The following is a 26,552-nucleotide window of genomic DNA, read 5'->3' on the forward strand; positions in this document are numbered from 1 at the left end:
TTCCAGCTTGTGGTTCCTCCAGCCCAGCGTTTCTCATAATGTACTCTGCATGTAAGTTAAATAAGCAGGGTGACAATATACCACTAATACCACCTAATAAGGCCACATAATTTTGGCACTTGGGTTTAATTTCTCTGTGTCATGTGGAATCTTCCCAGACCAGGGGTGAAACCTGTGACCCCTACATTGGCAGGTGAGTTCCTATCCATGACACCACTAGGAAGTAGAAAAACCTGTTGTTGTAACATTACCATGTATCTTGGGTAACAATCTAAAATATCCAAATTTATATAACAAAAATAGAGTTGATTATATAAGAAAATATATAAATTTACCTTTGAAAGGTAATATATGCAGCTATTTCCATCAACAGCTTGAGAAGGTGTTGGGTGGTAAGGGAAAAAATATAAGAAAACAAGGAAATATAAGGATATCCAGAGGGTTATGATATTGGCTAATGTGCTATTTTAGGAAAACCTAAGCTTTCTTTCAGATAATGTAGGTTCCATTGGCTACATAAATCAGTTATCTTTTGCACACAAGAGACTATGGAGTTATCTTTATAAGAATTATGATCATACACTTGAGGAATATATTGCAAAGTGGCTAAAAGTCACATTAGAATAATAATACAATAATCTCCCAAGAAAGCTTAAGGAATCTTTTAATAATTCTGGTCACATTTTTGAGTGGCCAAGAGAAAAACATCCAAGATTTATATGAGAGAGTACTGACTATGAAATCCCATCCCATTCAAGCTTATTTAAGAATTTTTTCATGAATTCTTGCTATTATATCAGGCAAAGCTATAGGAAATTGTACCCTTAGTATTTTTCTGAATAATTTCAATAATTTGGTACATACTTACAAAATGTCTTTCTGCCAAGGACTGTGTTATTCTGTTCTCACAGGAATGAAGTGAAGTCGCTCAGTTGTGTCCTACTCTTTGCGACCCCATGGGCTGTAGCCTACCAGGCTCCTACGTCCATGGGATTTTCCAGGTAAGAGAACTGGAGTGGGTTGTCATTTCCTTCTCCAGGAGATCTTCCTGACCCAGGGATCGAACCCAGGTCTTCTTCATTGTAGGCAGATGCTTTACCGTCTGAGCTACCATTGAATTGTACAGGGAATCTCACAGCGAAGTAGTTACAATTACATTCTTTACATTCTTCCTTAGAGGTGTTGTTGTTCAGTTACCAAATCATGTCTGACTTTGCGCAATCCCAGGGACTGAGGCATGCCAGTATTCCCTGTCCCAGATGTGTAGAAGCCTATAAAGAATTTGTTCTGAAGAAATTTTGCATGCCAAGCCTATGATTTATTGACCCACCTTTGACTGGGCTTCCTTGGTGGCTCAGAGGTAAAGAATTTGCCTTCATTGCAGGAGTCTCAGGAGATGTGGGTTCTACCCCTAGATCAGCAAGATCCCCTGGAGAAGGAAATGCAGCCCACTTCAGTATTATGTGCTTCTCGGGTGGCTCAGATAGTAAAGAATCTCCCTGCAATGCAGGAGACCCCTGTTCAATCCCTGGAAGAAGATCCCCTTGAGTAGAAAATGGAACCCACTCCAGCATTCTTGTCTGGAGAATCCCCATAGACGGGAGCCTGGCAGGCTACAGTCCATAGAGTCGCAAAGAGTTGAACATGACTGAGCGACTAACTCTTTCACTATGTCTTTCCACTTCTTTAATTTGCTTTTGTTGCCTCTGCATTGGGCATCTATTCCAATGTCAAGGAGCTTGCCATCTATATTTTGTTTTAGGACATTTATAGTTTCAGGTGTTATTCTCAAGCCTTTCATAAATTTTGAGTTAAGTTTTGTGTATATTGTGAGATAGTCATCCAGTCTGTTTTTTTTTTTTTTGGACACGTGAGTCTTCAGGTTTCCCAATTCCATATATGAAAATAACTGCCCTTTCCCCATGTAACTCTTGCTTCCTTTGTTGTAAATTAATTGACTGTATATGTTTGGGTTTATTTCTGGCTCTCTATTTATTTGTATTAATCTTTGTGCCTCTTTGTATGGCAATGACATATATTTTTGGTTTGTTGTTATTGTTCAGTCGCAAAGTCCTGTCTGACTCTGAACCCTATGACCTGTAGTACACCAGGCTTCCCTGTTCTTCACTATCTCCCAGAGTTTCATGAAAGTCAGGTCCATTGAGTCCATGATGCCATCCAACCACTTCATCCTCTGTCGTCCCCTTTTCCTCTTTTCCACAATCATTCCTAGAATCAGGATCTTTTCCAGTGAGTCAGCTCTTTGCATCTGGTGGTGAAAGTATTAGAGCTTCAACTTCAGCATCAGTCCTTCCAATGAATATTCAGGGTTGGTTTCCTTTAGGATTGATGGGTTTATCTCCTTCCTGTCCAAAGGACTCTCAAGAGTCTTCTCTAGAACCACAGTTAGGAAGCATCAATTCTTTGGCACTTAGCCTTCTCTATGATACAACTCTCACATCCATACATGACTACTGGAAAAACCATAGCTTTGACTAGACAGACCTATGTTGGCAAAGTGATGTTTTTGCTTTTTGAATACTCCAAGTTTTTCATAGCTTTCCTTCCAAGGAGCAAGCACCTTTTAATTTCATGGCTGCAGTTACTCTCTGCCATGACTTTGGAGACCAAGAAAATAAAATCTGCCACTGCTTCCATTGTTTCCCCATCTATTTGCCATGAAGTGATGGGACTGGATGCCATGACCTTAGTTTTTCTAATGTTGAGTTTTAAGATAGCTTTTTCACTCTTCTCTTTCACCCTTATCAAGGGCTTTTTTAGTTCCTCTTCGCTTTCTGCCATTAGTGTAGTATTATCTGCATATCTGAGGTTATTGACATTTCTCTTGGCAATCTTGATTTCAACTTGTGTGTCATCCAGGTTGGCATTTCCCATGATACACTGCATTGAAGTTAAATAAGCAAGGTGACAATAGACAACCTTGTCATACTCTTTCACCAATTTTGAACCAGTTTGTTGTTCCAAGTTTTGTTCTAACTGATGCTTCTTGTCCTGCATATAGGTTTGTCAGGAGACAGCTAAGGTTATCTGGTATTCCTATCTCTTTAAGAATTTTCCACAGGTTGTTGTGATCCACAAAATCAAAAGCTTTAGTATAGTCAATGAAGAAGAAGCAGATGTTTTTCTGGAATTCCCTTGCTTTTTTTCATGATCCAGTGAATGTTGGCAACTTGATCTCTGGTTCATCTGTCTTTTGTAAACCCAGCTTATACATCTGGAAGTTCTCAGTGCCCATCCTGTTGAAGCCTATCTTGAAGGATTTTGAGCCCTGACTTGCTAGCATGTGAAATGAGTATGATTATATGGTAGGTTCAACATTCTTTGGCATTGTCCTTCTTTGGGATCGGAATGAAAACTGCCCTTTTCCAGTACTGTGGCCACTACTGATTTCAGTTCATAGCTTTAAACCAGAGAGTGTGATACTTCCACCTTTTTCTTCTATCGCAATTTTGTTTTGGCAATTTGGGTATTTTTAGGGTTGGATACATTTTGTCACCTCAGTTATTAGTTTTCTTTTTATGTAAAGACATCTTACTTGTATTGAGACATTGGTAAACCTATTTTTGACTTTCAAAAGGTGGCTTTTGCTTAATATGTCCTTCTCTTGGGGAACAACAGATAATATAAAACATCGTTTATTTTCATAGGGGACCATTTTGGTTGAGAGGTAGTTAAGGAATACTGGGTTTTGAGGGGAAATTAAAAAGTGGCACAATATTGGGAAAAGGTATGACAGGTGGTCAGAAACACCAGAAGATAATAGCCTACATTGTTAGATTAGTGCCATTAGCAGTGATTTAAATATGGTGAGTTTCAGACAATTTGAACTCATTTTTATTATGTGCATTTTTCATTTAGGGGCTCCAATTATAACAAAGATTATATTTAAAAGGAAATTTTTAGTTTTGTTTAGTTTACACTAGAGTTCAGTTCAGTTCAGTTGGTCAGTCATGTCCGACTCTTTGCGACCCAATGGGCTGCAGCACTCCAGGCTTCCCTATCCATCACCAACTCCTGGAGTTTATTCAAATTCATGTCCATTGAGTAGGTGATGCTATCCAACCATCTCATCCTCTGGCATTCCCTTCTCTTCCAGCATTCAACCTTTCTCAGCATCAGTTTAGTTCAATTCATTTGCTCAGTCATGTCCAACTCTTTGTGACCCCAAGGACTACAGCACACCATGCCTCCCTGTCCATCATCAACTCCCATATATTACTCAACTCAGGTCCATTGAGTTGGTGATGCCATCTAATCATCTCATCCTCTGTCGCCCCTTCTCCTCCTGCCTTCAATCTTTCCCAGCATCAGGGTCTTTTCTAATGAGTCAGTTCTTTACATCAGGTGGCCAAAGTATTGGAGTTTCAGCTTCAGCATCAGTCCTTCCAATGAATATTCAGGACTGATATCCTTCAGGTTGGACTGGTTTGATCTCCTTTCAGTCCAAGGGACTCTCAAGAGTCTTCTCCAGCACCACAGTTTAAAAGCATCAGTTCTTCGGCACTCAGCTTTCTTTATTGTCCAATTCTCACATCCATACATGACTACTGGAAAAACCATAGGTTTGACTAGATGTACCTTTGTTGTCAAAATAATATGTCTGCCTTTTAATATGCTAAGTTGTTCATAGCTTTTCTTCCAAGGAGCAAGCATATGTTAATTTCATGGCTTCAGCCACCATCTACAATGATTTTGGAGCTGAAGAAAATAGTCTGCCACTGTTTCCACTCTTTCCCCATCTATTTGCCATGAAGTGATGGGACCAGATGACATGATCTTAGTTTTCTGAATGCTGATTTTTAAGCCAATTTTTCCCACTCTCCTCTTTCACTTTCATCAAGAGGCTCTTTAGTTCTTCACTTTCTGCCATAAGGGTGGAGTCATCTGCATATTGAGATTATTGATATTTCTCCCTGCAATCTTGACTCCAGCTCATGTTCCATCCAGCTCAGCTTTTCTCATGATGCATTCTGCATATCAGTTTGATAATCAGGGTGACAATATACAGCTTTGAAGTACTCCTTTTCGCATTTGAAACCAGTCTATTGTTCTGTGTCCAGTCTAACTGTTGCTGCCTGACCTGCATACAGGTTTCTCACGAGGCAGGCCAGGTGGTCTGGTGTTTCTTTCTCTTAAAAAATTTTCCAGTTTATTGTATTCCACACAGTCACAGGATTTGGCATAGTCAGTAAAGCAGAAATAGATGTTTTTCTGAAACTCTCTTGGTTTTTTCATGATCCCATGGATGCTGGCAATTAGATCTCTGGTTCCTCTGCCTTTTCTAAATCCAGAGTGAACTTCTGGAAGTTCATGTACTGTTGAAGCCTGGCTTGGAGAATTCTGAGCATTACTTTACTAGTGTGTGAGATGAGTGGAATTGTGCATTCTTTGGCATTGCCTTTCTTTGAGATTGGAATGAAATCTAACTTTTACCAGTCCTGTGAACACTGCTGAGTTTTCCAGATTTGCTGGCATATTGAGCACAGCACTTTTACAGCATCATCTTTCAGGATTTGAAATAGCTCAACTGAAATTCTATCACCTCCACTACATTTGTTTGTAGTGATGCTTCCTAAGGTCCACTTGACTTCACATTCCAGGATGTCTGGACCTAGGTGAGTGATCACACCATTGTGATTATCTTGGTCATGAAGAAATTTTTGTATAGTTCTTCTGTGTATCCTTGCCACCTCTTTTTAATATCTTCTGCTTGTGTTAGGTCCATTCCCTTACTGTCCTTTATTGTGCCCATCAATTCAGGAAATGTTCTCTTGGTATCTCTAATTTTCTTGAAGAGATCTCTAGTCTGTCCCATTCTATCAGTTCAGTTCAGTTCAGTCACTCAGTCGTGTCTGACTCTTTGCGACCCCATGAATCGCAGCACTCCAGGCCTCCCTGTCCATCACCATCTCCGGAGTTCACTCAGACTCACATCCATCGAGTCCATGATGCCATCCAGCCATCTCATCCTCTGTCGTCCCCTTCTCCTCCTGCCCCCAATCCCTCCCAGCATCAAAGTCTTTTCCAATGAGTCAACTCTTTGCATGAGGTGGCCAAAGTACTGGAGTTTCAGTTTTAGCATCATTCCTTCCAAAGAAATCCCAGGGCTGATCTCCTTCAGAATGGACTGGTTGGATCTCCTTGCAGTCCAAGGGACTCTCAAGAATCTTCTCCAACACCACAGTTCAAAAGCATCAATTCTTTGGTGCTCAGCTTTCTTCACAGTCCAACTCTCACATCCATATATGACCACTGGGAAAACCATAGCCTTGACTAGATGGACCTTAGTTGGCAAAGTAATGTCTCTGCTTTTGAATATACTATCTAGGTTGGTCATAACTTTTCTTCCAAAGAGTAAGCGTCTTTTAATTTCATGGCTGCAATCACCATCTGCAGTGATTTTGGAGACCCCAAAAATAAAGTCTGACACTGTTTCTACTGTTTCCCCATCTATTTCCCATGAAGTGATGGGACCAGATGCCATGATCTTAGCTTCCTGAATGCTGAGCTTTAGGCCAACTTTTTTGCTCTCCTCTTTCACTTTCATCAAGAGGCTTTTTAGCTCCTCTTCACTTTCTGCCATCAGGGTGGTGTCATCTGCATATCTGTGGTTATTGATATTTCTCCCAGCAATATTGACTCCAGCTTGTGTTTCTTCCAGTCCAGCGTTTCTCATGATGTACTCTGCATATAAGTTAAATAAACAGGGTGACAATATACAGCCTTGATGTACTCCTTTTCCTATTTGAAACCAGTCTGTTGTTCCATGTCCAGTTCTAACTGCTGCTTCCTGACCCGCATACAGATTTCTCAAGAGGCAGATTAGGTGGTCTGGTATTCCCATCTCTTTCAGAATTTTCCACAGTTTATTGTGATCCACACAGTCAAAGGCTTTGGCATAGTCAATAAAGCAGAAATAGATGTTTCTCTGGAACTCTCTTGCTTTTTCCATGATCAAGCAGATGTTGGCAATTTGATCTCTGGTTCCTCTGCCTTTTCTAAATCCAGAGTGAACATCAGGGAGTTCATGGTTCATGTATTGCTAAAGCCTGGCTTGGAGAATTTTGAGCATTACTTTACTAGCATGTGAGATGAGTGCAATTGTGTGGTAGTTTGAGCATTCTTTTGCATTGCCTTCCTTTGGGATTGGAATGAAAACTGACCTTTTTTCAGTCCTGTGGCCACTGCTGAGTTTTCCAAATTTGCTGGCATATTGAGTGCAGCACTTTCACAGCATCATCTTTCAGAATTTGAAATAGCTCCACTGGAATTCCATCACCTCCACTAGCTTTGTTCGTAGTGATGCTTTCTAAGGCCCACTTGACTTCACATTCCAAGATGTCTGGCTCTAGATTAGTGATCACATCATCATGATTATCTGGGTCGTGAAGATCTTTTTTGTACAGTTCTTCTGTGTATTCTTGCCACCTCTTCTTAATATCTTCTGCTTCTGTTTGGTCCAGACCATTTCTGTCCTTTATTGAGCCCATCTTTGTATGAAATGTTCCCTTGGTATCTCTAATTTTCTTGAAGAGATCTCTAGTCTTTCACATTCTGTTGTTTTCCTCTATTTCTTTGCATTGATCACTGCAGAAGGCTTTCTTATCTCTTCTTGCTATTCTTTGGAATTCTGCATTCAGATGCTTATATCTTTCCTTTTCTTCTTTGCTTTTCACCTATCTTCTTTTCACAGCTATTTGTAAGGCCTCCCCAGACAGCCATTTTGCTTTTTTGCATCTCCTTTCCATGGGGATGGTCTGGATCCTTGTCTCCTGTACAGTGTCACAAACCTCAATCCATAGTTCATCAGGCACTCTATCTATCAGATCTAGGCCCTTAAATCTATTTCTCACTTCCACTGTATTATCATAAGGGATTTGATTTAGGTCATACCTGAATGGTCTAGCGGTTTTCCCTACTTTCTTCAATTTCACTCTGAATTTGGTAATAAGGAGTTCATGGTCTGAGCCACAGTCAGATCCTGGCCTTGTTTGGTTGACTGTATAGAGCTTCTCCATCTTTGGCTGCAAATAATATAATCAATCTGATTTCGGTGTTGACCATCTGGAGATGTTCATGTGTAGAGTCTTCTCCCATTCTGTACCTTTCCTCTATTTCTTTGCATTGATCACTGAAGAAGACTTTCTTATCTCTGCTTGTTATTCTTTGGAAGTCTGCATTCAAATGGGTGTATCTTTCCTTTTCACCTTTGCCTTTCACTTCTCTTCTTTTCACAGCTATTTGTACGACCTCCTCAGATGACCATTTTGCCTTTTTGGATTTCTTTTTCTAGGGATGGTCTTGATCCCTGCCTTCTATACAATGCCATGAACCTCCATCCATAGTTCTTCAGGCACTGTGTCTATCAGATGTAATCCTTTGAATCTATCTCTCACTTCCACTGAATAATCATAAGGGATTTGATTTAGGTCATACTTGAATGGTCTAGTGGTTTTTCCTACTTTCTCCAACTTAAGTCTGAATTCAGCAATATAGATTTCATGATCTGAGCCACAGTCAGCTCCTGGTCTTGTTTTTGCTGACTGTATGGAGCTTCTCCATCTTTGGCTGCAAATAATATAATCAATCTGATTTTGGTATTGACCATCTTTTGATGTCCATGTGTAGTCTTCTACTGTGTTGTTGAAAGAGGGTATTTGCTATGACCAGTGCATGCTCTTGGCAAAACTCTAATTAGCCTTTTCCTTGCTTCATTCTGTTCTCCAAGGCCAAATTTGCCTGTTATGCCAGGTATTTCTTGATTTCTCACTTTTGCATTCTTGTCCCCTATAATGAAAAGGACATTTTTTGGGGTATTAGTCTAGAAGGTCTTGTAGGTCTTCAAAGAACCATTCAACTCCAGTGTCTTCAGCATTACTGGTTGGAGCTTATACTTGGATTACTGTGATACTGAGTGTTTTGCCTTGGAAACAAACAGAGATGTTCTGTCATTTGTGAGATTGCATCTGAGACCTGCATTTCAGGCTCTTTTGTTGACTATAATGGCTACTCCATTTCTCCTAAGGGATTCCTGCCCACGGTAAGTAGATATAATGGTCATCTGAGTTAAATTTACCCATTCCAGTCCATTTAAGTTCTCTGATTCCTAAAATGTCGATGTTCACTCTTGCCATCTCCTGTTTGACCGCTTCCAATTTGCCTTGATTCATGGACCTAACATTCCAGATTCCTATGTGAAATTGCTCTTTACTGCATTGGACCTTACTTCTGTCACCAGTCACATTCACAGCTGAGTGTTGTTTTTGCTTTGAATCTGTCTCTTTAGTCTTTCTGGAGTTATTTCCCCACTGATTTCCAATAGCATATTGGCACAACTGACCTGGGGAGTTACTCTTTCAGTGTTCTATGTTTTTGCCTTTTCATGCTATTCATGGGATTCTCAAGGCAAGAATACTGAAGTGGTTTGCCTTTTCTTTCTCCAGTGGACCACGTTTTCTCAGAAGTATCCACCATGACCTGTCCATCTTGGGTGGCCTTACATGGCATGGCTCATAGTTTCATCAAGACAAGGTTGTGGTCCATGTGATCAAATTGGTTATTTTTCTGTGATTGTGGTTTTCAGTCTGTCTGTCCTCTGATGGAGAAGGGTAAGAGGCTTATGGAAGCTCCCTGATTGGAGAGACTGACTGAGGGAGAACTGGGTCTTACACTAGAGTAGCTTAGAAATTTTCTACTTGATGGTGAAATGATTTATCCATGTGCTCAGACACTAAAACAGCAGCCTCATTCATTACATGAATTGAAAAATGTGCTCATATGGCAATGTACTTGGAATTCAGTCCTAGAATATAAATTACTTAAAATGTCTCTGCAATGCCCAAAGTTGTGTCTTATAAGAATAATCTTTTAGAGGAGAATTATCCCTGCTTACCTGGCAATCTATGAATGAGCGCTGAAGATAGTATCAAAATCTTAAATATCAATAGTGTAACCTGTCTTTGGCACAGACATTGACATATTCATGTATAACTTAGGCATTCTATGAAACTAATTAGCTTCAACCAGGTATGTAGCTCAATTCTGAGGGGAGGGTGGCAGGGGGATTATTGGCTTTAATTTGAAAATACAAAGATCAGGAGGGATAATAAGAACAACAAACTTTTCACAGTCATTATAACATTTGATTGCTTTTATTCATGGAATTAAACTAATCTACACATAATAGCATAAATTTAGGCTACTCAATTGGTATTAAAAGGAGCCTTTTAATGAAGAAACGTCCCATAGCCCGAGCAAATTTTGAAGTCATGAGCTTCTTCCAAATTGTTAATAATAAACCTCCTGTGAAAATAGAAACATGTATGTTTCCAGTTAATAAAATTTTGAATACAACTTTGAAATCTAAAAGTATACAAAACAAGATAAAAATTCTTTTTTTTAATTTTTTTTAAGTTTTTTATTTTTTTAATTTTAAAATCTTTAATTCTTACATGTGTTCCCAAACATGAACCCCCCTCCCACCTCCCTCCCCATAACATCTCTGTGGGTCATCCCCATGCACCAGCCCCAAGCATGCTGTATCCTGCGTCAGACAGACTAGCGATTCAATTCTTACATGATAGTATACATGATAGAATACCATTCTCCCATATCATCCCACCCTCTCCCTCTCCCTCTGAGTCCAAAAGTCCGTTATACACAGCTGCGTCTTTTTTCCTGTCTTGCATACAGGGTCGTCATTGCCATCTTTCTAAATTCCATATATATGTGTTAGTATACTGTATTGGTGTTTTTCTTTCTGGCTTACTTCACTCTGTATAATCGGCTCCAGTTTCATCCATCTCATCAGAACTGAATCAAATGAATTCTTTTTAACGGCTGAGTAATACTCCATTGTGTATATGTACCACAGCTTTCTTATCCATTCATCTGCTGATGGACATCTAGGTTGTTTCCATGTCCTGGCTATTATAAACAGTGCTGCGATGAACATTGGGGTACATGTGTCTCTTTCAGTTCCGGTTTCCTCGGTGTGTATGCCCAGCAGTGGGATTGCTGGGTCATAAAGGAGTTCTATTTGGAATTTTTTAAGGAATCTCCACACTGTTCTCCATAGTGGCTGTACTAGTTTGCATTCCCACCAACAGTGTAGGAGGGTTCCCTTTTCTCCACACCCTCTCCAGCATTTATTGCTTGCAGATTTTTGGATCGCAGCCATTCTGACTGGTGTGAAGTGGTACCTCATTGTGGTTTTGATTTGCATTTCTCTAATAATGAGTGATGTTGAGCATCTTTTCATGTGTTTGTTAGCCATCCGTATGTCTTCTTTGGAGAAATGTCTATTTAGTTCTTTGGCCCGTTTTTTGATTGGGTCATTTATTTTTCTGGAATTGAGCTGCATAAGTTGCTTGTATATTTTTGAGATTAGTTGTTTGTCAGTTGCTTCATTTGCTATTATTTTCTCCCATTCAGAAGGCTGTCTTTTCACCTTGCTGATATTTTCCTTTGTTGTGCAGAAGCTTTTCATTTTAATTAGATCCCATTTGTTTATTTTTGCTTTTATTTCCAGAATTCTGGGAGGTGGATCATAGAGGATCCTGCTGTGATTTATGTCGGAGAGTGTTTTGCCTATGTTCTCCTCTAGGAGTTTTATATTTTCTGGTCTTACATTTAGATCTTTAATCCACTTTGAGTTTATTTTTGTGTGTGGTGTTAGAAAGTGATCTAGTTTCATTCTTTTACAAGTGGTTGACCAGTTTTCCCAGCACCACTTGTTAAAGAGATTAAAATTCTAATTACAGGATTTGTAATATATTAGTAACACTGTCTGATCATTAGGCTTGTCAAAGGATACAGGGAAATGCATTGTGTTGGACAATCTAACAGCATCAAAGAAGGGCTATTTCTCCTCGTGCTCATTTGGCAGCATATATAATAAATGATGAACTGTTTCCCTTATTTGAGAATGAGATGTATTCAAAAAATTCTCACACAATGTAATAACCACAATATCTTATGGAATAAGTTAAGCACAAACTGTTGAGAACCATAACTCCTTTCTTACTCTTGTTTGTAATGTTTTGTTTCTAGAGTGAACCTTTTCCTGTGAGAATGGAGACCTGGTTGCTGTCCAACTGTCACTAAAACTAAGTGATATTTGCAACTTAGTTTCCCTGATCCTTAGGATTAATCCATGAAAAAATGGGCTGGAACTGAAGAGACTCCACAGTTCTAATTCTAAATAATTGAGATTTAAATGTGTAAGATTCACTAGTTCATAAAAACTTTCGTATTTTCAACACAGGTTATATTAGATAGTAAGAAAAGTGAAAACCTCAAAAACTGAATTTAAACAAGCTGTAGTTTAAGTTTGCTTCAACTACTTACAAAGTATATCATTTTGGACATGTTATTTAATGTCAAATGAACTTTTTCTTCAAAAATTTAAACAATGCTATCAGATTCATACTGTACCTAAGGACAACAAATAAAATGATGTGTGAAGACAGAAAGCTTAATATCCATTATTAATTGATGCTCAAAAATTTAATATAACTGCACCCAGTCTTCCTACTTGCACCCCAACCATCTCTGTTTCTTATTATATTCTCTGTCTTGGTGGATGAGCACACTTTACACTGGGGAGAATGACACAACAATAATGAGCCAGATTTTCACAGACTAGCAGTTTTGAATCCTAAGTGAGAACCCAGAATATTTTGGGGGTAGCAATAAGAATTTTAAGAAGAGACATACAAAAGTGTCGATTTTAAAACTGTCACTATTGCAGAAGCTACATGATATGTGTGGTCCTGGAAGGGTAGTTTTCCATAACTGTCGTAATATTACTCAATATATCTATAATATAGCAGGTACTCAATCATTCCTATTTAATGGATCATTAAATATATTTAGTTCTCAAATGACTTTGGTTTATTTAGGCTTCATGGATAGTATAACTCATAATCATACCTGTGCTTTTATTTATTTTTGTAAGGAGTTTTACTACAGTCATCAATGCTTTTTCCCGTCTGCTGAAGTTACTCGTGAGAACATTGCGATCCTGATCCGTGAGTAGCCTGTGTGGGAATCCCACTAGGAATTCTGCTGAACTTTCAAAGTATGGGCGATATAGTACTGCCTCAATAAATTCTGCGGCCAGTAGAAAGTCCATGGTGAAGTCTCGTTCAGTTTCAGAAGAATAGAATGAGCTAAAGGAAGGACACAAAGTTAGCTGCATGAGTTACAAAATACTTCATTTAAACACAAATTAAACTCTAAATGTGTCTTTTCTCCCATGTTCCTTAGGAATTTTATGCTCTTTATTAAATAGTTGACTGAACCGAACCTACAGTTTCAGTATATTGTAAATAATCCTCACACTATCTTCTACATTGTGCCTACATAAGCTGAAGACTCTAAGTGAAAGTAAAGTCACTCATTAATGTTCGAATCTTTGCTACCCCAAGGACTGTAGCCTACCAGGCTCTTTCCTTCATGGGATTTTCCAGGCAAGGGTACTGGAGTGGGTTGCCATTTCCTTCTCCAGGGGATCTTTCCCATCCAGCGGGCGAACCCGTGTCTCCTGCATTACAGGCAGATGTTTTACCCTCTGAGCCACCAGGGAAGAATCTATTACATAGCAACAGAGATGGCAAAACTTTGAATCACAATTTTTAAAAATTGTAGCATCTTAACCAACTCTTACTTCCACTAATTTATTCTTGGCGCTTTCTCATTGTGTTTCTCCTATATCTAATTTCTGTGGCACTAATGTCTACTGTCACTTGTTTTTCACAAACATAGTTCAGGGGCTGGATACTATGAACCAGTATAATAAACAGGTTATCGAATGGCAATTTCTGAAAATTCTTCAACAACATACATAATTGACTCATGTTTACTGTGTGTATATGCTTATATAATTGCTCCTAATTCCTAGAAAATAAGAAGTGGACTAGAAATTTGCCACAGTAATCAAATCACCTTCTTGAATAGGACATAACAGGGGCCAAGGCCAGAGGACAAACAAACAACAGATAGTTTCTCTTGAGTTCATCTAATTTAAAGACTTAAATGGCACGCTCAATTCTCTCTTGCAGAAAACAACCATAAAAACTGAATAAAATATTAAAAACATGTTCTATGATGTCAGAGTGGACAACAATACCAAGAAATCATGAGTTCAAAATTTAAGAAAAAAGGTATGATAGTCTGAAAATTTACATGTTGAAGTTCATACTAAAGAGGAAGAGAGACTAGAGTGCAGATTTTCTCTCTCTCTCTCTCCTCCATGTGAAGACACGGATGCCATGATGCAAGAAGGCAGTCATCTGCAAGCCAGATAGAAGGCCCTCAGCTGAAGTTGACCATGCTGGCACCCTAGTTCTGAACTTAAAGCCTCCAGAATTTTGAGAAAATAAATTTCTGTGATGTAAACCAACTAATTTATAGTATTGGTATTGGTGATGGCAGCTCAAGTTCCTAATAAGAAGGGAAGACTCAAGGCAATGATTGATTTTGAGAGGTATTGCTCTAATGTTGACATGATGAGAAGAGTCTTTGATAACACTGTAGAGGTGAGAGAAGAAACATCACAGTTAGTGATGAACTATATTAATAAATAAGACTCTGCACACACAGAGAAACATACAAAAAAATACCAAGCCATTGAAAATCACTGGGTGAGTTTTTTCTTTAAAACCAGAAAAAGAATAAAATATTAAAGGAAAACAATTAAGAAATTGGTCTATACTGAAAAATTTTCAAATTAAGAAGACATCATTGAAAGAGTGTACTGACAAGTATTAACTAAGAAAAGCTACATTCAAGATATACAACTGATATGTGACTCTTAGGTGAACTGCAAATAAAAATGGAAAAACCATTTCCTGATATTATGGAAAATATGAGCAATGAACATTTGAGGCAACCAAAACTTTGCCAGAATAAACAGAGTTTAGTTACATCAGATAAAGCAATTCTCTTACACATCACTGAACTTCGGTTTTGCCACATCAAGAGCAGCTTGATGGGCCGCCCACATCTTGAAGATCGCTGTGTCCTCATCTGTGTCATACTGAGGAATACCACTGGTAGTGGAAACTATCTTTCTGGATTGTAGATACTGTAGAATGAATAAGATTTATGTCATTAAAAGATTTTAAATTAAATTAAAATACATTTAATTACCAGTATCATGAATTCCTGAAAAAGAACATGTGACACACTCATCCAGCTGATTGTTCACAAATGAAATTTATTTTCAGAATAGATATTAACACTTAAAGATGTCATTTAACTTTGTTTGCTTTGTAGAAAGATTTATGCTGTTCTGTTTGCCGAGGCAAACATAATTTGGTGATTATTACATGTATTCTATTGAAAAATGTTTTTATAAATACAATTATGCCAATTTGCTATTAACTATTTAGGATCACTTCAAAATACTAAGCAGAGCGATTAGAGGGGGAAGGGACAAAGCTCTAACATAATTTCAAATGCATATAAATGTGAAGTTTAATCTATTTTTAAATCATAAATCCCAACAGAAGAACTTCATTCAGTGTTTTCATTCATTCCATTCATAAAAATATCATTACATTCTTTTACCTTATAAAACCTGTTGTATATATCCATAGCTTGTGGATAGGCTGCACGACATTCCTCAACTGAATAACAGAAGTTAGATCTGTACTCCTCTCGAGACAGTAACTCTACCTCATATGGCAAATTCCCCAAAAACTCAGATTCAATAGCAGCAAGGAAATACATAATAACCACATAGTAGCTAATGCCTGTAAAAAAATAAGATGGAGACATCTGGAGCCATTAACTATCTATACAAACTAGGAGTTAACCAAATGACTAATGCTTAATCTATATAATTCATCTTCTTTATTCTCCAAACTATCATGTTGAATTTATTGGCTCTAGGAAATACATATGATTATGACAACTTAGGGTTAATCACAGTCAAGAAAGTTTCTATTAGGGGCACATTTTGGATACAGGAAGTTGTATATGAATCTACTCAGTTCAATCCAGTTCCAAATTATTTATGTTCTGTATTTATTTATCCCTTACACAGGAAGCAAATAATCAGATTTGGCTCAGGAAAATATTTACTTCAGTTTGGGTATATATGTAGATGATATTTGTGGAGATTCTTTGCCTAGACTGAGGAAGAAATTTCGATATAACCATCTTGTTCTATCTCAGCTCTCTTAAGGATGGTTCTAAATCCCAACCAAATCTCTTCCCAAACAACCTTGAATACATTTTCTCATTTTCAGTTTGACTTTCTTCCAGTTCTTGAGGCTAATTCATTTCAACCAAGTCCTCACTCTAGTACATTCTGTTATTGGACTATTTATCTACTTCTTAATTCCTCGGTTCATTTTGTCTACCAGGATTCTGGCAGCTCCTGGGCCACGGTTATTCTTAGGCTTACTCCTCAGCCAGGATTTGGTCACAGGCATGACTCCACACCTTCTGCTAATGAAGCACATCCTTCCACATTCTTGCTTGACAATAAGAGAACTATTTTGATTGTTAATCTAGATGTCAAGCAGAAGCCAGATACTGGTGATACAAAACATAAGGGAGAAGACACAATTGATAGATAGGTATTTCAAGGAATATTTTCAAGCCTTTTGATGACAAGTCATTTTCTCATTAGATGAAACCTGGTGTACTAGTTGACATCATTTCACTTATTTCTACTTTTAGCCTTAATTTTCACCTTTGAGGGGACGATTCTCAGTATAAACTTTACTTTGGACTAGAAGAATTTTGTTCATTGCCAAGTACAATCTTTATTTTGAAATGTACATTTATAAGTTGACTTTTCCAAAACTTTGTACCTAATGAAGATTTATTTCTGCATAAACCAATGAGAAGGAGCAGATATGCTAGGTGTCCCCTACAGTGAAATTGGTCTTTAGGGCATGAAACGTCTTGCAATTGAAATAATAAATCATTATTAAATTCTTGCTGTTTTTTCAAATTAGGGGTTTAGGGAGGAAAACTTAAGTGATTAAGGAAATGAATTGAGAGAGAAAGATGAATGTTTAGACTTCCTATTACTAACTTTGTGATAAAAAGTAAATTACTCAACCTCTTTCACTTCTTCTTGATTATCTGTATTATGAGAATATTAATTTAAGATCAGGGCAAAAGTTGAATTAAATCTCTCTACATGGCTAAAGTGAGGTTCTGGAATATGTAAGTGTGAAATAATAGCTAGTTGTAGAAGAAGCTAGGAGTGGATGGAATATGCAATAGAAAATTTGAAATACTAGGTACTCAGACTCACGTCCATCGAGTCCGTGATGCCATCCAGCCATCTCATCCTCTGTCGTCCCCTTCTCCTCCTGCCCCCAATCCCTCCCAGCATCAAAGTCTTTTCCAGTGAGTCAACTCTTCGCATGAGGTGGCCAAAGTACTGGAGTTTCAGCTTTAGCATCATTCCTTCCAAAGAAATCCCAGGGCTGATCTCCTTCAGAATGGACTGGTTGGATCTCCTTGTAGTCCAAGGGACTCTCAAGTGTCTTCTCCAACACCACAGTTCAAAAGCATCAATTCTTTGGAGCTCAGCTTTCTTCACAGTCCAGTATCTATCTAAAATTAACGAAGGCTCCCCAGGTGGTGCAGTGATAAAGGATCCACCAGCAAATGCAAGAGATGGCAAGAGATGGGGGTTCAATCCCTGGGTCAAGAAGATCCCCTGGAGTAGGAAATGGAAATCCATTCCAGTATTCTTGCTTGGACAGAGAAGCCTGGTGGGCTACAGTCCATGAGGTCTCAAAGAGTTGGACACGACTGAGCACATGCCCACATCTCTGACACAAAATGACAATGTGTCTTTAATTTAGATATCACCATAGCAGAGTTATCATTCATGTTTTTTTTTAATTGATCATCTCCTGGGAGATTGCACAGAAAATTGTATATATTTACAAAGGAAATATCGAGATTTAACCAAACTTAGCCTTCCCATAGAAAAGCCGAGGTAGCAAGGCCCACAACCACAGATCAGTAAAGAAGCATGGTGAAATGTAACACTTACCTCCCCAGCCACTGTTGATAGATATGCAGCTAGAGACTCCAGACTCATAAGCACACCGTGAACTATTGGGAGGCTCTGAAAATCTATCTACAGAGTAAACAGGGCAGGTGAAAAGAGTTAAACCTTGAATAGAAAGTCGTAAGAAAGAAAAAGACTCACATGCTCCCTTCCAAAGAGTAAGAAGAGGGTTATTCCTGCTAATGATATGGTGTATTCATATGAACAGCATTTCATTCACTTTGAAAGCTCAAAGCTTCTCAGAAATTTGAGCCTGTACAGACCCTTTCTTGCATTTTTTTTCTGTTTTTTTTTTTTTAATTTTTCTTTATTATTTTCTTTATACCATATTTATTTTCTTTACCAACTCCTTCTTGACTAAGCTGGACCTGTTGAGTGTTTCACAAGGCAGTCTCTATGGGTCCTTCTTTTCATCCTAAATCAATAAAGACTTCATTGCAATAATTCAAATGTGCAAAGGTGTTTTTTCTTTTTTTCTAATGAAGGCACCACTTTCTAGTCCTTGGTTCATTCCAGACTCCATCTAGTAACATCCAAAGAAGACAATTTAAAAAAGCATTTCATGAGAATGGGAAGCTGATTCAGTTCCAGAATCTCAGTAATAAGACAATTGATTGAAGAACTAGTGAGAGCACAATACAGATGGAAAAATTCACCCCAACTGAGGCAGAAAGGAGAGAAGCTTTCTCCCTTTCTCAGAGAGGATGCTGAGTTTTGAACATCACACTTGACTCCCCATCCTACTTGTTTAAGTGCAGGTAGAGAGTGCTGGGTTCTGGACCAGTTCCTCCCTGTTTTCAGCCCTTTTTTCCTGCCTGAACCTAACAACTAACAGGAAAGAGACTGTGCAGTGAGGGCCATATCTTATTACTCTTTCCACTAATATTTATGAGGCAAAGCCCAGGCTTTTAAGGGAAAATATGTTCCTTACCTTAGTTTATGTGAAACCTCACTCTGGGCTAAAAGAAATTCTGTCTTATTTCCTATAAAAAGCTCACCCCATGAAACAGAGTTATTTATAGTGTCACATTTATCTGAGAAGCCTCACAGCGTTTGTAAAAAACAAGATTTTTTTTCATCTAGAAGGGAATATTTCTTCTTCAAACAATAAGCTTTTTCAGTTTACAAGAATTTATTTTAAAAGCTGCAGGAATTTATGTTTAAACCAGGAAGTCTATGAAATGTAAAGCAAAGGTGTGACAAATAACTTTACTAATTAAAAGAAGTATTTGATTAGATATTATGAAAGCCTGAGTACTTAAAGATAAACGATTATATTGACTCTATTGGTTATATTGACTGAATGCATGAGCATTCAGACAGTAACACTTAAATAGATTAGCTGCAATGCTACTCCTAGTATCAAAGAAAGAGAAAAGCAATTTTCTTAGGGAATAATTCAAATATGCATACCTGATTTAAATAGCCTTCCATAAAGTAAAGTCAATGCCCAAAATACATTGCCTGTATCATTTTTTCCAAATGAAGCAAAATATTTGTTTGATTCTGTTATAAGGATCTTAAATATTCTTAGTCGATCCATATATTTCCAGGGATCAACAATTATCTTGTTATTCTGCACTGGAAATTCTGCTATGTCTCCATCGGTTTGGTCCCAAAAAGGTGGGTAGTTGTCATTTTCATGGGTGGTTGACCATGGATCTGGGGCCAATCCCACAGAAGAAAAGCTCAGGAAGAGGAAAGTGGGGATCACCAAAGAAGACCACATCCTCTAACTGCCTGTTGTACTTAAGCCTAAGTCTCAAACAAAAGCAAGTTATATAGCAGATGGGAGGTAGTCCTTGGGCCAACTAGAGAGTGATGAATATCTGAGCAGGTAATACACTGACCAACTAGAACCTGAATTAATGAGCAAATAGATGAGCGTCTGCCAATATAGATTTAGTGATTAAAACTGTTAAAGGCTATTGCAAAACACTTCAAATAAATCATTTGCACAGATCATTTTTTGCTCATAGGCAATTATTTCCTGTGGCTTAAATTACATAAACATTGTCAGTTTTTCTAAAATATTGTATTAAATTTAACCCAAACACTTTCATTGTTTTCCAGTTTTATTGGGAAACAATTGGCATACATGCTTGCCTAAACTTAAGCATACAGCATTATAGTTTGATTTACACGTATTGTAAAATGATTATCACAATAGTTTCAGCTATCCATCTTCCCACCTAAATACAATAAAAAGAAAAGAAAGACAAAAAGGGAAAACATTTTTCTTGTGATGAGAACTGTTAGGATTTACTGTCTTCACAATTTTTTAATATATTATATAGCACTGTTAGCTATAGTTATCTTGTTGTACATTACATCCCTCATACTTATCTTGTAACTGGAAGTTTGTACTTTCTGTCCAGTTTCCTTCTGTTCTCTATCCTCCCAACTGCCTCTTCTGGTAACCACAAGTATGAGCTCCTTTTCTACAGTTGGTCAGTTCAGTTGCTGTCATGACCAACTCTTTCCAACCCTATGAGCTGCAGCATGCCAGGCTTCCATGTCTATCACCAACTCCTGGAGCTTGCTCAAACTCATGTCCATTGAGTTGGGGATGCCATCCAACCACCTTATCTTCTGTCATCCCCTTCTCCTCCTGCCTTCAATCTTTCCCAGTGTCAGGGTCTTTTCCAATGAGTCAGTTCTTTACATCAGGTGGCCAAAGTATTGGAGTTTCAACTTCAGCATCAGTTCTTCCAATGAATATTCAGAACTGATTTCCTTTGGGATTGACTGATTTGATCTCCTTTCAGTCCAAGGGACTCTCAAGAGTCTTCTCCAACACAGCAGTTCAAAAGCATCAGTTCTTCAGCACTCAGCTTTCTTTATAGTCCAACTCTCACATTCATACGTGACTACTGGAAAAACCATAGCTTTAACTAGTTGGACCTTTGTTGGTGAAGTAATGTCTCTGCTTTTTGATGTGCTAAGTTGGTCATATCTTTTCTTCCAAGGAGCAAGTGTCTTTTATTCATGGCTTCAGTCACCATCTGCAGTGATTTTGGAGCCCAAAATATAAAGTCTGTCACTATTTCCATTGTTTCCCCATCTGTTTCCCATGAAGTGATGAGACCAGATGTCATGATCTTAGTCTTCTGAATGTTGAGTTCTAAGCCAGCTTTTTCACTCTCCTCTTTCCCTTTCCTCAAGAGGCTCTTTAGATCCTCTTCACTTTCTGCCATAAGAGTGGTAACATTTGTGTATCTATGGTTATTGATATTTCTCCCGGTAATCTTGATTCCAGCTTGTGCTTCATTCAATCTGGCATTTCGCATGATGTACTCTGCATACAAGTTAAATAAGTGGGTGATAATATACAGCCCTGACGTACTCTTTTCCCAATTTGGAACCAGTCTGTTGATCCATGTCCGGTTCTAACTATTGCTTCGTGACCTGCATACAGATTTCTCAGGAAGCAGGTAAAGTGCTCTGGTGTTCCCAACTCTTTACAAATTTTCCAGTTTGTTGTGATCCACACAGTCAAAGGTTTTGGCGTAGTCAGTAAAGCAGTAGTAGAGGTTTTTCTGGAACTCTCTCTATGAGAACTATGAATACTTTTTCTACCAGTGTTTTTTTTTCTTTCAGATTTTGGATATAAGTGAGATCATACAGTATTTGTCTTTCTCTGCTTTATTTCACTTAGCATAATGCCTTAAAGGTCTTCTATCCATGTGGTAGCAAATGTTTGCATTTCTTTGCACTTTAAGGTTGAATAATATTCCATCGTATGTATTTACCAGAACTTCGTTATCCTTTTATCCTTCCATGGACATTTAGGTTTCCCTGTCTTGGCTATTGTAAACACTGCTGCTATGAAATTGGGGTTGTAGATATCTTTTCATTAGTGTTTTTGTTTCCCTTTGGATATACTTCTGGAAGTAGAATTGTTGGATCATATGGTAGCTCTATTTTTTATTTTTTGAAGTCCTTTCATAATGTTTTCTCTAGTGGTTGCACCAGTTTACCATCCCTGCTCCCTACAGTGCACAAGAGTGTCATTTTGTTTGTATTCAAGCCACCATTTGTTTTCTCTTGTCTTTTTGACAGTTCATATTCTAATAGTGTGAGGTGATAACTCATTTTGCTTTTCATTTGCATTTTCCTAATAATAGCAATAATGAGCTTTTATTTATGTACCTGTTGATCTTTTGTGCATCTTCTTTGCAGAAATGGCTATCTTTTTTTCTGAATTATATGAGTTGTTTTTATATTTTGAATATTAGTCACTTATCAGATACATGGATTGCAAATATTTTTTTCCCATTATGTACACTGTCTTCTCAATTTACTGATTGCTTCTGTGTTTTAGTTTGATGTTGTCTTGCTTGTTTATTTTTGAATTTGTTTCCTGTGCTTTCTGTATCATTTCAAAATAGTATTGACAAAACTCATATCAGTGTGCTTTGTTCCTATATTATTTTAGAATTTTCTTCAAGGAGTTTCATGTTTTTAAGTATTATATTTAAGTCTTTGATTCAATTTGAGTTAATTTTTATAAGTGTGTAAGATATGGGTCCAGTTTCATCCTTTCACTCAAATTTATTCAATTATCCCAATACTATTTATCAAAGACATTGCCTTTTTTGCATTGAGTGTTCTTGGCTCCCTTGTCTGATCTTAGCTGAGTGACTATGCTTGGGCTTATTTCTGGACTCCCTATTCTGTTCCACTGGTCTATTTTTCTGTTTTTGTGTCAGTGTCATAAAGTTTTGATGATTATAGATTTATAGTATAGCTTGAAATCAGGAAGTGTGATACCTTCTACTTTGTTACTCTTTCTCAGGTCTTTTTTGGCTATTCTGCATCTTTCATGGTTCCATACAAATTTTAGGAATGCTTTTTCCTACTTCTGTTTAAAAATACCATTGGAATCTTGATAGGGTTTGCATTCAATTTATAGGTGGTTTATTTAACTATCAACATTTTGACAGCATCATTTCTTCCACTCCATGAACACAGGGTATCTCTCCATTTATTTACTTGTTCTTTGATTATGTTCATCAATGTCTTACAATTTTCAGAGTAGAAATCTAGGCTAAATTTACTTCTATGCATTTTCATTTTTTATTATACTGTTATAAATGGGATTGAATCTTTTATTTATTATTTTAAAATTTTTGTTGTTAGTGAATAGAGATGCTACTGAATTTTGTATGTTAATTTTAAGTCCCTAAACTTCATTGAATTCACTGTTTAGATTTGTCTTAGTCTCTGAAGTATAAGGATGAGGCTTCAGCCTCATGTCCATATTTTAGGATTCTCTCACTGCTGTCTTATTCCTAAATAGATGTTAGATGTTCTTGTGACAGAACTGCCTATGTCCCCCTCTTGGTGATCTCACTCTTCAATACTTCCATTTCTATGTAAGAGATATCTCCCAGGTGACACTAAACCCAACTCTGCCAAGAGGATAAAACCATATTTTTCCCCTTAGGACAGATTAGAAGATGAAACTTAAAGCTTCTCTATGATCCAGTACAGTTTGTAATGTACTTTTTTGTTGACTTGATAGCTTAGTGGTAGGGAGGAATGAGAACTAGCATTTCTTTACTTCTGATTACTTGTTAGGCTTTTTAAAAATATTGTTTCATGTAATTTTACAATTATTCTATTATCACTATTTTAAAGATTCCTGTCACTATTTTAGAGATTATAAAAACAGGGCCAAAAAAGATTTAGGCATATTGCTTGGTGCTTACATATGGATAGAAATTATGGTTGTGTCTAAAATGTAGAGCTTTGTGTAGCGTACATGGAAGTCTCACCCTTCAGTTAGTATTGCTCTTGTATTGTCTAATGTATCTTCAGGAACAAGACTTGAAAATTAAAAAAAAAACTTTTACATTTAATTTAATATATACATTATTACTTAACCTAAAAAACAGTAACAAAAATTTTAGACATCTGGCATGCAATAAAAAATTTTAAGCAGGCCAAAATTAGTAAAACATGACCAATATTGGGAGAAAGAGCAACAAATAAAATCAACACAGAATGGAAAATAATTAGAATTATCAAATAAGAACTGAAATTAAGAGAAATAAATTTTATTGAATGTATAAACCCAGTCTAAGAAACTCAACAAAAAATAAAGACTATAACTGCCAAGGCACATTATAATCAAATTATAAATATCAAATTCAATCATAAAGAGAAAATTTTAAAATCTGCCACTACTAAAAAGTCACTGGAAACAGTAAAAGCAAGAGAGCAGCATCTGTAAATCACTTAAAAGAAAAAAAAAAAGACCTGCTTCCATACTCACAAAAAATGTTTTTCAAAAAATGAAATCTACATAAAGACTTTTTAAAGCATACAAATTCTAAATCAATACATCATAAATAGATACTCACTACATGGAATTATTAAAGGATGTTCTTTGAATAGAATAAAATGATACCAGAAGACTACCAAACATAATAACTACATATATAAATATGAGATTTTTTTTCTTAATATTATTTAAGTCTTTAAGATATTATTGACTTAAAAATAACTATTTTAATATTGCAGCATTTAAAACATGTGAAAGTAGAATCTATAACAATAATAGCAAAAAGGGGAGAAATAAAAGTATGTCTATTATCCAGTCAAAGATTATAATACATAAAGGAACAAGAAAGAATGCCCCATTTTGCCACATGGACCTGGGAATTCTAGCAAGAGTAATTAGGAAACAAATAAATAGATAAACGGTATCCAAATTGGAAAGGAAGAAATAAAATTATCTCCATTCTTTGATGATATAATCTCATATGTGGAATAAGAGAAAGAATCCACAGATTTCCACAAAATAGCTGATAGAACTAATAAACAAGTTCAGCAAAGTCATAGGATATAAAACCAAGACACAAAAATGAGATGTTTCTGTGCAGTTACAATAAGCAATCTGAAAAGAAAATTACTTACAATACTATCCAAAAGAATAAAATACTTATATTATTGTCCTCAGTCACTTAGTCAAGTCTGACTCTTCGTGGCCCCATGGACTGTAGCCTGCCGGCCTTCTGTCCATGGAATTTTCCAGACAAGAATACTGGAGTAGGTGGCCATTTCTACTCCAGGGAATCTTCCCAACCCAGGGATCAAACCCATGTCTCTTATATCTCCTCCCTTGGCAGGCAGATTCTTTACCACAATACAACCTAAAGTTAACTGAAAGAAGCTAAAGACTTGTATACTGAAAACAATAAAAAGTGCCTGAAATAAATTAAAGAAGAGTCAAATAAATGGAAAAATACCTCTATTCATGAATTGGAAGACTTACTATTGTGAAGATGTCAAAACTATCCAAAATGATCTGTAAAATCCCAATGGCATTTAGTGCAAAAACAGAAAAATCCATCCTAAAATTCATCTGGAATCTGAAAGGACATTGACTATCCAAAACAATCTCAACAAAAGAACCAAGTTAGAGCCCTTATACTTCCTGATTTCAAGCCTTATTATAAAGCTATAATAATCAAAACAGCATGACACTAATATAAAAGACACATAGACGAATGGAACAAAATAAAAACCCCAAATGAACATTTATGGTCAAATGATCTTCAGCAAGGTTTCTAAGATTATTCAATGGGAAAAAGACACTCTTTTCAAATCCTTGTATGTGGAAAATTGGATACCCACATGCAAAAGAATAAAGGTGGATCCTTACACCATTTACAAAAATGAACTCAAAATGGAGCAAAGATCTAAAAGTAAGAGCTTAAAATAAAATTCTTAGAAGAAAATATTTGGCAAAACTTCACGACATTGTATTTGGCAATGATTTATTGGCTATGTGATCTATTTTATTCACAACACTTCTGATACCAAATATGTAGGTTTTTTTCTCATACCAATCAATTCTTCAACTGAGTCTTCTATAATGTAATTCAATTTTGACACTAACTACTCAGAGTTAACTGAAGACTCTATTGGTTAAAGAGCTCGGTCCCACAAAACTTCTCAGATCAGATGCCAGTCATAAGATCAGACCCCTAGGTTACTCACTCTTCTGTTTAACTTGACTATGAAGTTGGCGGTGTTTCCACAATCTACCTCTGTCAGGCCCAATAATTAGTTAGAATGGCTTGCAGAATTCGGGAAGGTGCTTTATTTACTATGGCACCCCACTCCAGTACTCGCCTGGAAAATCCCATGGACGTAGGAGCACGGTAGGCTGCAGTCCATGGGGTCGCTAAGTCAGACACGACTGAGCAACTTCACCTTCACTTTTCACTTTCATGCACTGGAGAAGGAAAAGGCAACCCACACCAGTGTTCTTGCCTGGAGAATCCCAGGACAGGGGAGCCTGGTGGGCTGCCGTCTATGGGGTCACACAGAGTCGGAAATGACTGAAGCAACTTAGCAGCAGCAGTAGCAGCAGCAGCAGCATAGGTTTGTTATAAAGAATAAAGCTCAGGAAGTAACAATGGAAAGATACACAAAAGGCAGGGTGAGGGAAGTAGAGTTCCCATGTCCT

General features: G+C 37.2%; 1 protein-coding gene across 1 annotated transcript; it reads right to left on the minus strand.

Moving 5' to 3' along the window:
- Window positions 1–10,219: 10,219 nt before the first annotated feature.
- On the minus strand, window positions 10,220–19,799 carry LOC128053040 (protein LEG1 homolog). Its single transcript, XM_052645459.1, has 6 exons — window positions 19,484–19,799; window positions 18,053–18,139; window positions 15,595–15,779; window positions 14,973–15,109; window positions 12,955–13,193; window positions 10,220–10,323 (listed from the first exon to the last, which is right to left on the minus strand). Exons 1-6 carry the CDS (start codon window positions 19,797–19,799, stop codon window positions 10,220–10,222), a joined length of 1,068 nt encoding a protein of 355 aa, XP_052501419.1.
- Window positions 19,800–26,552: the final 6,753 nt, after the last annotated feature.

Source organism: Budorcas taxicolor, chromosome 9 (genome assembly GCF_023091745.1).
Source record: "Budorcas taxicolor isolate Tak-1 chromosome 9, Takin1.1, whole genome shotgun sequence".
Classification (NCBI taxonomy): domain Eukaryota; kingdom Metazoa; phylum Chordata; class Mammalia; order Artiodactyla; family Bovidae; genus Budorcas; species Budorcas taxicolor.